Source organism: Triturus cristatus, chromosome 11, assembly GCF_964204655.1.
Source record: "Triturus cristatus chromosome 11, aTriCri1.1, whole genome shotgun sequence".
In the NCBI taxonomy this organism is placed as follows: Eukaryota; Metazoa; Chordata; class Amphibia; order Caudata; family Salamandridae; genus Triturus; species Triturus cristatus.
This window is the reverse complement of record NC_140594.1, coordinates 1,160,791,543-1,160,804,219: the sequence shown is the minus strand read 5'-3', so window position 1 is coordinate 1,160,804,219 and position 12,677 is coordinate 1,160,791,543. Positions and strand designations below refer to the sequence as shown.

Here is a 12,677-nt window from a genome sequence, read left to right as displayed (position 1 = left end):
GTGTACCGGTAACAAGTGTAAGGTTTTTAGGGCTGAGCTCTGTTTGGGGAATTTTAGCACAAGTCTGGCCCCCATCTGAAGTTTGGGGAGAATTGATTTTGATGATCCTGTATAGAGACTATTACAAAAGTCGAGAGTAGAAGTGATGAGGGCAAAAGTAAGTGTTTTCCTGGTAGCTAATTGGAGGAAGTCAAAGAACTTTCTTAAATATTTAATTAAGTTGAAACACATTCCTGCCACAGAAAGAGGTTGAGGGTGGAAGGAGAGGGAGGTGTCACATTTTACTCCTAAATTTCTTGCAACTTCCACTGTGGCGGGAGCCACATAATTTGGCCACTATTGGGTTGGGGAAAAACGATTAGACATGCCAAATACCAGGATCTCCATTTAATCTGTGTTGCATTTTAGATGGTTTGATTGCATCCATGGGATTATTCTGGTGAGGCACTTTTGGAGTTTAGAGCTGAGCAAAGGGACCCTTTGTCCAGCGATAAAATCAGCTGCATATCATCATCTTAAGATGTAGTGGCGATTCCGAAAGAAGCTATCAGGGAGACTAAGGGGGCCATTTATATAGTGAATAGAGCAGGGCTGAAAGAGAGACCTATTGAACTCCTGATATTACTGAACTTCCTGTTGTTGAAAAAGGTCCCAGTGTGACTGCTTTTCTGCAGCCAGTTAAAAAAATTTTTAATACAGGCCAGGGCTTTATGAGACATTTGCAGTGTTTGATTCGTTTCAGAAATATGGGGTGTTAAATGGTGTCAAAAGCGGCAGAGAGATAAAGTAACCAAGCATTTTTCCTGTGTACAGGATCAGTTTAATGGTGTCTGCCACTACCAGCAGAGCTGATTCTGTGGAGTGTTTGAGGTGAAAGCTGGATTGCTGGGGATGAAGTGGAATAGAATTTTCCAGAAAGGAAATTAGTTGCCCATTTACACATTTCTCAAGCATTTTGGTTAATGAGAAGGGGCAAAGGTTAGTCAGTGTTGTAGGGTCTGCAGAAGATTTCTTTTGCAGAGGTTTCATGACTACCAGTTTCCAGACTGAGGGAAACTCAGTCATTGATAATGAGGTGTTTAGCATTTTGTTATTAAAATGGTTGACAATGTCAACCACCTTACGAAGAATGGCAGGGGGGGCATTGGTCATTGGGGGAACTGCATTTACATGAGAGAGTTGCCGGTTGACAATGTAATCTCCTGAAAGGATGCAAACATTTCAGTCCCTGCCTTTAGGAGGGCATCTAATAAAGCACAGTCAAGAAGGGGGCATGGTGGTTGAGAAACCTCATTGAACGGCATGCATTTTCTTTTCAAAGAAAGAAGAGATCTGGTCACATAGAGTTTGAGATAGGGAATGTTCCTAGCAAGTGCCTTAGGTTGTGCAAATGATTTTGAGATATTAAAAAAAGTTTTAGGATTGAACAAGGCCTCTTCAATCTGGGCAGTGAAGTATGCTTTTGCTGCCTTAATCTGGGCATGGTAAACTTTCTGGGTGGTTTTAAAACAAAGCCAGTTTTCGGGTTGTGTTCTAATTGTTTGCAGGGCAGCCATTGCTCTGCTCCAATCAGAGAAAACCATGGAGCTGATGGGTGGGACCTGGGCTTCGGAACATATTACCATGACTAATGAAATTAGGTCTTCAGCTAAGTTCCCCATAGAAGTCGGACCACAGGTGGATATATGTGGGGTTAAGTTGGGGTCAGTTATTATCGTGCCCCATTTGCGTAGGGTGTGAGGGTCCTTAGTCATGGTGGATGGGAGGACTGTCTGGCTTAATCAAAATTCTAAGGGGGGTCAGGTTGTGATCTGACCAAGTCTGATGAATAGGGGATTCTGCTACCAGTTTGGGGTTGTTAGAACAAATTCCATCCAGGGTATGTCCTGCAATATGCGTGGGAGAGGTTACTATATGATTAAGGCCAATACTGTTTAAGAAATCAATAAAAATGAATACTTTGGGGCTGTTGCCGATCTCAAGATTGTAATTAAAGTCTCCAAGAATAGTGTAATTTGCATATCGGAGTAGAAGTGGTGCCAGTGCTTCTCCTAAGGTAACTAAAAAAGTTGATCCTGGGACGGGAGGATGGTAGATTAGACCACCTGCAAAAGATTGAGTGGGACTAATCTTAAAACAAAAGCCAAGGCTTTCTGCTACTTATAGGGAGTTTAAATCAAAAGTGCAGCATTGAAATGTATCTCGCAAAATGATGACAAGGCTACATCAGCAAGTCGAATCTCTGTCTTGCCCAGAAATAGTATATCATGGGGGAAAAGCCAGGGCAATATCCAGGTTACACCACTTTTTAAGGCAGGATTCTGTAATAAAAAGTAAATCTAAATGCAGGTCCTCGATCAAGTTGTGGACCTCTTGTGCGTGTTTGCTAAGGGGGTGAGCATTAATAAACCCGCCTAACAATGACTTATTATGGGGACTGTGGCCTGAATAGTAGCAAAGGACGCATCTACTGAAAGACCAAACTCGCCTTTGCGCATTATGGAAGATAATGGGCCCTTGATACGAGATGGGCTCTAAATAAAGTGCCTCACAAGTATTACCAGCAACTAACAGACAGTAGTGATTTAAAACATTTCAAACATGTGAATTTGAGTAATATACTATTTTTTGCACTGATTAATAGGTTGAGCTCAGGATTAGTAATATTTTTGTCCTTACCCAGTAAAGCAGAAGGACACAGTTGACGGAAATCAGGCCGGTAGAGACGATGTATTTGAAGACACAAAAGGAAGAAACAAGAGCGCAACGTCCTTCCCTTTAAGTGAAAAACAAAGAAGGTGTAAAACTCTCCTAGCACTTACTAATAAGTATATTTAAAATGTTGCATTGGTTTTCACCAAGGACAATTACATTAGAAAAAATCATCAATGGAGCTTTAAATAACATATACATGTATGCCCCCATCTGCATAAACACTGCCCACGTCCAGCACAATCCCCCTTATCCAAGCACAGTGGTTTGGTCTAAAGCACTTCAATACTCATTTACTAGTACTTATTCTAGATCATCTCACAGAGGCCAATCAAATCAATGTGAGAAGAATTGCAAGGGTGATGATCCTGATGGATGCATCAGCCTGCTGCCTCTGCCCTTGTGCTCTGTAAAGGGGGACCTGTTCCCTTTCCGCATTTACCTTAAAATAGAGATCATACGGCATGAATGTTTGTGAAAGTGATTCTTAACTGAGTAACTTGTTCCATGGGCAGCTGATTCTAGACTCTTAGCTAAATGATAAATGTGGAGATTTTATCTGTGTCCCAACAGGCCACTATGACTAATTGTATATGAATTAAAAGCGATTAACATAATACTCTATTTGCTAATTTTACTGGGTATTTGTGGAATCCTCAGTCCACCTGTACAATATAATACGGATCATTTATGTTTGGGAAAATCTGCAACCTTTTAATAATCCAGTCATCTCCCAAATATTCGAAATGTTAATTTATTTCACAATATATGAAACGTTGACTTCTTTAATCCACATCACATCCAACAGTCATTATGTTCAATACATCACCAGCCTAGTCAGCCAGTAGAACCACCTTATATGGTCCTCAACTAGTCTTCTCCATCATGTACAGACATTGCTGAAACATGGATTCTGGTGCACATCTTGCTCATAAATCTGCATTTGTGAATTTCTTTATGTCCTTTTCCAACTGTTCCTCAAGAGTAAGTGATACCTCCAACTAAGGTGAAGTTTTGAGAAGCTCAATTTTGTGGGTGCAGGCTTTGCCACATGGTATAGCATTTTAGTCCTACAAGTTTTGTATTGAAAGGAAATGAGACAGTCACTTCCTGTTTTATAGTATTTAAGGACTTTTTATTGGAGGAGGAACTGTGGTATTGCTGGTTAAAAGGAGCATGTGGTCGAACTTTTTGATAATACCTAATTCTGGTTACATGTGACAGGAAATTACATTGCTCATGTTTGATGGGACACACCTGTGTTTATACGTGAACAGAAGCTGGTCATCTATAATTGAATACCATTCTAGCACTGATTATCCATGAAAGTAAAACAAAATCCTCCTCCTTTCTGAATCAATGATGGGAAACAGATGATAGAAAATCTGGGCTTGCTCTCTTACAATTGAGAATCAATAAGCCCTGATGAAGTCCATGTAAAGGGCGAAACGCATTGGCATTTCCCCTTTTTTTGAAGATTTTGGACGTCTAATAGGGAAGTCTTAAAAGAATTGAGGAATTACGGTGGATCCCTTTGATTTTTGGACTCTTTTTGTAGTATGAAGTTCCTCTCCTGAATGATTGATAGTGATAAAAACTGAAGTTGCTAAAGATATATTTAAATTGTAAACTGTCACTAAACACATTTGTGTTTTAATGGACAGTCATTCATTGAGTGCCTCCTCTTAAATCATTTTCTACAGTTCTGGAGAAGCATTTGAAGTTGTGTAGGGGTCCAAACCATCATTCGTTACCCATTGTTTAAACTGGATATATTGGAGTCTGTCAGTTTCATGAACCCTGGACTGATAAAAGTGAAGGAATAACTTTAACTTGAACAGTATCAACAACCTCTTAGCTATTCTGGGCTTTTCATATTCCAGATGAATGTTGGATTCTTAGAATATGTACCTTCTGCATGTTGATTGCCAACTTCTGGAAGTGAAATAGCACCAGAGTAGAAATATTTATTTCGACAACAGCTTTCCTCCCAAGCCACACAAGGAGAGTCAAGGAGAGTAGTACCTAATTTCTAACAATCTTTTCTAGATCTATAAACAATATAGAACAGATAGATCCTTAGGGCTCTCCAAACATTCTTATAATCATTACGCTTAGGCCAGCCACAGCCCGTGCAGGTAAGAGCGGTGGGCCCGTGGGGGGGTTGGGGGGTATTTCAACGGAGGATAACAAGGAAAAATTAAATATTTAATTAATTTTCCCTCGTCATCGTCCGTCGAAATACCCCTAACACGGCCACATAGCCCCACCGCTCTTACCTGGATGGGCCGTGGCTGCCTCAGGTATTGTAAATCTTTCCTGGGCCTGCATATTGGAGGTACACCCTGGGTTTTCTCACCTCATCATTTAAGAGCATTTGTAAACACATTTCTATAGTTGCACAATGACCCTACACATAGACAGTTGTATTATCTCCTGGCTCCTACACTGATGCAGAAAGCAATGTATAGGAACCCATAGTGATAAAGAAATTATGTTCTCTGTCCTGCATATGACTAACCTTGAGCCATGATGTGATCACGTCATATCTACTTACATTTCACACAACACAATACAGCAAGGCAAGGTGCTGCACTGCGTTGCTTGAAAGGAAGACAGAAAAATGCACCATATTTACAAACATATGGCACATTCCTGCTGTCTCCTAGCCCTGGCACACTGTGTGCTGCCTAGCACCAGTGTATGCATCCTTGCTCCCTAGTGCAGTGGATGCCTGCATTACAGGAAGGATTATTTTTGTGCAGGAAGGGAATCCTTCCTGGACAAAAAATTCCTTGGAGACATTGACCTCTTTCCCTGTGCACAAATTGAAAAAAGGAAATACTGTGGAGAAATAAAGATATTTCTCCTGCTTATGCCTTACTGGGGTGTCATAGCAGTTTGAGACATTATAGGTTTACAAGTCTTTGTATGCACCAGAATCCATGGGTTGTTGCATGGAAACACTCATGCTCCACACATGACATGCCTTCCCAATGCAACGAAATGCAAGGCACCACTATGCACTGCCTTACATTAGTTTGTATTTACTAAACCACACAGAGCCACGCAGAGGGGCTTTCCATGGCTCAGTAAATCACAGGTAAGGACTCGTGTTGCCTTGATGACTTACATTAATCAAAGACAATTCAAGTCCTTAGAAAATCTAGTCATGATAACTGATGGGATTCAGGGCATTAATCAATATTATATACTATCCTCCATCGGTTTCTCGCCTTACCACAGTGTATCACACCTTTCCTTGCTGACTACGCTCTTCAAGAGTTGTTTAGTTGCTTAATGATCATTAACCTTGTAGTATCTTGGTATAGTGTTGTTCTTGCCATTCACTGCTCCACCAGTGGAACACTGTGGAGATGATGTCATGTGGAATGTTCATCTATGAAACCCTCAGTTGGAGCTGGACTGAGCGCCTTGCTGGCTGCTCCTGGTGGGGCTGAATTATACCTGAATTTTATCTGAATTCTGCTGAAGATTACTTTACTACTGATCCTGTAACTAACTTGAATAAATCATCTTGAATCATACCAACCAGCGTGGGCCAGATTACTACAAACCTTTATCATTTTGAGGGGATTTGGAGAAGGCTGGATAGGTGTTTTCTAAGAAGGTTCAATGGCCAAGTTGAAAGATGTCGTCTGCCTGCTGAATCTGTTGCCTATCCCAGCTTGTGGGTGGCTAAATGGAATTGGGGTCTTGTCATAATATCTGTAAAGTTGATGTTTATTTATTTTGTTGTGCTTTGGCTTCTGCAGTAGTTTACCAGAAGTTTGGTTAATTCAGACCCTCTAGTTTTGTAATATTGCTCACTGCTTTTGTGTATGTTGGAAATTGTAGCATTGAATGGCGATGGGGGAATGTACATTTCAATCTTCCACTCACTGGGGTTCAAATGGTGGAAGAAGGTATCAAAGTTCTTGGAATTCTTTGACAGGCCTGGTTCAAGTTTGTTCTTTCATCAAATGGACTCATCAGACAATCTCCTGCTTAGGAAAGTCTTTCGATTGAGCTCAATCTTAGTCAACTCTGGATCTGCATTCTATCTGATTGAATCGGGCTCCATTGACATTTAAAAAGGTGACAGCAGGGATGTTAGTCCTTACATGGCTTAAAATGATGGTGAAAAGAGGATCAGAATCGGCAAATGAGGGCTAGCTCAACTCATTCCATGCCTAGCTGGGGTCTGTCAGTTCATCAATGGATATCGCAGAGTTCAGTCTTCAATGATGTGTCTGATATTAACAATTCACGGTGATAGGTGGGATATATGTTCAGTTATGCTGGCCTTCCAATTAAAATTATACTGTGAAGAACTTGGTAGTCGTTGATTGGGTAGGCACCACTAAAATATGATATTTTGGCAATGCATAGCTGTCTCATTTATTCAGGGTTGTAATATTAAATCCATGGAACAGATCTTGGTTAAGTAATAAAAACAGGATTGCTTTCAGTATAGAAAGAATATGGAAGATAACGAATTGAAAGTGTTGAACAGTGTGATGAGTGACTGTAAAACAGTCCCTGACGCTTTACAATGGAAGCAATTCCTATAAAATAGAATCATACACCTAACAGCTAATCGCATGTAGTGAGTGGGAAATACTCCTTAGGGGGGAGCCAAAGGCCATTCTGTATATATTATAAAGAATTGGTACAATTAGGTCTCAGACAGCTGCACTGTCAATCCAGGCCTACAAAGTATGCAGGACTTTCTACCTTTACTTTGGGATGTGGATTACACCTGCTGGTAAGATGACACTGGGCCCAATACCTGGATGGGTGCTTTGCTGCTGAACTTGATGACACTTAAATTTATGCAGGAAAATAATGTGCCCACCCCCAACATTTTTGAAGGTTCCTTCAATTTAGGTTATGAGGCAGCTTTGAGGTGTATATGTCAGATTTTAAACAACAGAATGCACGAGTTCTAGGGTTATGCTAGTATCCTGACTGCAATAGGTGTGAGCCACCCTGTTATCGTTTGCGTGCAAATCATTATTGCTCCTGTGGTTTGGAGGAAGAGCCATAACCGGTATGTTCACCTTGGGTGGAGAACTTGAACATTAAATGCAGATCATGAAACTTAGTAACTTGTAATATCAGTATAATGTATGACAGAGGCGTATTTTATCCCACTTATAATGTAAGCACATTAGAGAGAACACTTTAACTGATGACAGATTGACAAACTTACTTGATTAAATTTGGGACACACTGAATGTTGGGAGTGTTGGACGTGAAGGGTGACGCCACTGACGCCTCCTGCTCCGACAGAGAGATTCCAGCGTGGGCCATTTTCAAGGCCTGAAAAGAAAACCACACATCCTTTTGAGGAATTTATCAAAAGATACAAAAACAACTTGTAAAAACATATACATCATCTGCTATTTTCTACCCACTGTTATAAGAAATTGCTGGGCCAATGTGGACCTCCCAATGCCTACTAAGGTGCTGGAAAAGATAACCGTCACTTGGAGTTCTGCCCCCTGCATGGGACTGAATTAATTTTGAATATATGCACATATCTTATTATAGTAATAGAATAAGACATGTAGGAATCAAACTTCTCTTTTAGGAGTTCATGACTTTGCACACAGACTGGGAGTATTTGACTGTTTGCAAAGAGTAATAATCTCAACTATTGGAACTTCTGCTGTGACTTAGTAGGAGCCACCGGGAGAGCCAACATCACTTGAAATTATTCCGTTACAAAATATTGTACTGTGTGAGAATGATTCTGATGCAGATTTTTGAAAGAGAGGAAATTATAAATCATCATCATATTCATCAGTGGTGTATCTAGTTCATTGATTGCTGTTGATTTCACAATAGATACATTATTCCACCAGGGCAATATATTTGGATTGGCACTGGAGCATTTTTCCTTTTTATCTGGAATAAACTTCTGATTATAATTTTGCTTATGGTACATCATGTTATGAACATCAGTGTGTATCCTCTGCTGGACAGTATTGTTTGGGAAAAGGTTCCATATCAAATTATTGGTCCAATAGAAATTATTCAAATTCCTTGTGCTTTAAAAGTTTCACTAATGACATTATAATTACTGATTCCTTTGAAATTCATGGGACGTAAATGCTGTTAAATGGTTGATGTATGATTTGTCTTCCTATGCTACCCTGTATAATGAGGGGTCCTTAAGTAAATGCTGCCAATCTTAACCTCTTCGATGCCGATGACGGAACGGTTCCGTCATGCACGCCGGTTGGGCTGTGCTTATGATGGAACCGTTCCGTCATGGCCCCGCCCGCGCTCAGATCTTTCAGCACTGCGCGGGAATCTGCGCAGCGCTGAAGAGGATAAAGAGCTGTTTTGTTTTCATCCTTACATCATGACAGTCATAGAACAAATGGCCCCCAGGAAATATATAAATTATACCAAGTGGGAGCATTGCAAGGCCTCACTCATTAATTGTCCTAGAAATTTCCAGAAAAGGTTCCTTTATTATAGTAATGACAGGTCACACTCTTCTTTTTATTATTCTCAAAAACCAGAAAAACCATAAAAGATTCTGATCATTAATCACATGTTTAAGGAGTCACTTGCTATACAAGGTTCCAAATGTTAGAAAGAAAATATAAATGAGAAAATAGGTATCTGGGCACGATGTTTTGGCAGATCAAAAGCATAGAGGCTTTACTGAGAGCAAGCATGATTCTTCGAGAAATATATAATTTGACTGTATTTGATTCTTAAGGAATTGCCTAATGGCCACTGGATATTGATGTATGCATGAAGAACATGAAGGGTTCAGATAGGGAAGCTGTGATAGAATTAGGGAAACTGACAGAAAGATAATGCTCATTGCATTTAAAGTCATAGATAATGGTTTCCTGCTAGTCTCACAATGAGTGTACACAATTTTCATCACATTTTCAACATTTCCCAATCTACTGATCAAGGCCAGCCTCAGATGCAAGCCACGTACAATAAAATTGAGCATTACAAACCTTGAAAGCCAATAAAGTGCCATGGCAGCTGATAAATGAGAGCGAAGTATTTGAGCCCTATATTTTTCCACAACAGAAAGAATATTGCTAAAAGAGAAGTTTCATATACCCTTTTCAGTATTGAAGAAATAGTAAGCACACCATGTTCTGTGGTAGGATACCCACATATTATGCACCTCTTACTTAGAGTAAGCTTCATGCAAATCCCTGTCTTTCATATATATGACTGTGAGAGATTCAGGTTCTTAGGTTGGCATGAAAAAAAACACACTGTCTTCCTTTATCATGAATAAAGGATTCTATTTGAATTCCAAGGCTGCACAAAAGACATGTTGTTAACATTCATAAGCACATCTGCAAACACCAATCTGCTGAGATATTCACTTCTGCACACTTCCATTACTCTGCATGGAGCTTGTAACCCTTTGGATTTGTATCTGAAATTGAAATATTTCTGTAGCTGCAATTACAAACCCATTTTGCTGACTAGTTACACACCATTCCCCACTCATCAAACACAACAGGTATAACTAACGTTTTGGAAAACATTGGATCTTGCTTATTGACCGGTCTTAAAGCTATTTAAGACTGATTGCTTCACTCTTTAGTTTCCTATTTTTCAATCACTTTGGTGGATTTTCAACAACACTATTGATAGTGCTATGTGCAATTCTAATTTTCTTCTAATAACTTCAGCATGAATGTCAATGAGAGTTGAAATGCCATCTATCTAACTGAGCATCAATGATGAGACAATTTGGCATTCTACTTCTGAGGAGAATTATTAAATGTCATTAGTGCACATTGGACTCTGTTATTTCTCAAGTGTCTAGTTCCTCGAATGAGAACCTCCTTTTGGTGCATGAGCTCTTTCAAAACAATCTGCATTAATATTCCATCGAAATGACCAACAATAGTATCATTCAATATGAGAAAAGTGATTTGATGGATAAGTTGCACCAGTCATACTGCTTTGCAGTGGAGTTGTTAATCTCAACGTATATGATGGATAATCAACTCCAGCAACACCTGCTCCATGACCTGCTCTGGCAAAACTCATACTTCAAACATTGTCTGCCTCCTTGGATTCCATTGATGCTGCACTTCAACATGTGCATACCAAGTTGCAATGACAACAACAAGACAAATGCTGTCAAACTTGGCTAGTGCTGTTCTACAAACTAGTACAACCCCATCATCACCATCAATGGTTCCTGTCCCATCTGTGACTGCAACATCTACAATCCTTGGGAGTGTTTTTTCGGCTTTGAGATCTGGAAGAAAGTAAAACTGACAATATTGCATCTGTATGGGCCAGAAACTGTTCCATATTTTTGGGAAATCACGTAAAGAAAAAGATCACAACTGGAAAGTTTGTACCTTTCTAATTGTAAATAATCTTCCGGAGCATTCAGAAGGTGTGGAAGCAGGTAGAGGGTACTGCATTGATCTATCATTTCATGGTGAGCGTGCTGTTTAGGCTGATGCAGAGGTTGAGGGTATGGTCTGTTGCTGTGGGTCTAGGTTCGGAGGACCACCAGGTATCTGTCCAAGTTTGTCCTAGTGGTGGAGGGGTCTACTGAGAGAGTGAGAATGATTTGGGTGTCATCTGCATAGGATATGATGTTGAGGCCATGTGGTATGAGGATCTCAACCGGGGGGCATTATGTAAGTGTTGAACAGGGTGTGGCTGAGGGATGATCCTTGAGGGACGCTTATGATGATGCTCTTGGGTTCCAAAGTGAAGAGGAAGGATTTAGTGTGTCCAGCCACAATATTTAGAAAATGAGCATTATCGCCTGTCTTTTTCCATTCATCATTTTATGTGTAGCTTTACGTATAGTTACAAATATATTCATCAGATATATCTGCCTGCACCCAGAAGTATATGTGTGGTTATATTTGAAATACACTCTTACTTACAATCAGAGACAGGACAAGAAAGGCTGAAATCACAGATGGTTGTTGCCTTAACATATGTTTCTCATCTTTCAGTTCCTCTAATTACTGCTGTATACATTCAGGAAACAAGAAAGGATTCAGTGTAATTGAACTTGTATACATGCGTGGCAGACATGCTGTAGGTACCTATGGATCTGCGGTCTAATGGTTCAGTCTGCACCCACATGTTCCATTGTTAAACAGAGTTGGAACAGAGATCTGAGTTTCCGATCCAACTATTTTTGCTGTTTCAACTGCTGAAGGAGGATGCCATAATCTCTGCTATTCTGTTCCAAGGATTCTTGCACATCTATAAGGAAACAGGTTTTGTTCTTCTGCTACTTTTCTGAGGATTGCTGCAGTTACCCACACCCTTATCCTTTCTGTTTATCTTGTGTGAGTTAAAGAGACTGGAACTCAGTAAGTGTTGATAATTACTTAAGGATTGACACAGCTTGCTGAAGCCAATTTTCTTTGTCTATTTTTCATGGTTTAAAGAGACTGTAACTCAGAAAGTGTTTTTCGACACACTTTGATGCTTTTTGTGTCAATGAAGGATCAACATTATCATCTAGTGACCAAACGCAGAACTGTTCTAGGAATCAATTCAATAAGCCTTTGGTGCTATTTTGATTGAAGGAAGAAACCTATAGCAGAGTGTGACTTAACTGTTCTGCTATTAGTGTAGACATAAGAAATGTCATGAACATAGATATCTCAGAATAATCACCAGAGACCTGTACTTAAGAATTCTTGGGCACATGCTTTGGATGATATATTAATGTCACTCTCACATTCTTAGTTGATTAATCTTTATGCATTTCTTTTTCTAGATATAAACCTCTACAGAGAGGCAGATAGCCAAGAAATAGTGTGTTAACCAACAGGTGGGTTTCATTCTAGGTGTGTATGATCACTAAGTAATACAGAAATAGTAATTCATTTTTATGATCTTGTTTAGGTATTGACCATTGGATTCATTGCTATCTGCAGTCTTCTCTTCCTTTTTCCCCCGGAGGCCTCTGCACTCTA

General features: G+C 39.8%; 1 protein-coding gene across 1 annotated transcript in view; it reads right to left on the bottom strand.

Moving 5' to 3' along the window:
* LOC146788637 (putative cation-transporting ATPase 13A5) overlaps positions 1-12,677 on the bottom strand; it is a 452,938-nt gene that overhangs the window by 82,213 nt on the left and 358,048 nt on the right. The window contains exons 23-24 of the mRNA XM_085635829.1: positions 7,928-8,037; positions 2,680-2,776 (exon numbers count right to left, since the gene is read on the bottom strand). Coding sequence (XP_085491955.1) covers positions 2,680-2,776; positions 7,928-8,037 — 207 coding nt within the window. The remainder of the gene's footprint in view (positions 1-2,679; positions 2,777-7,927; positions 8,038-12,677) is intronic.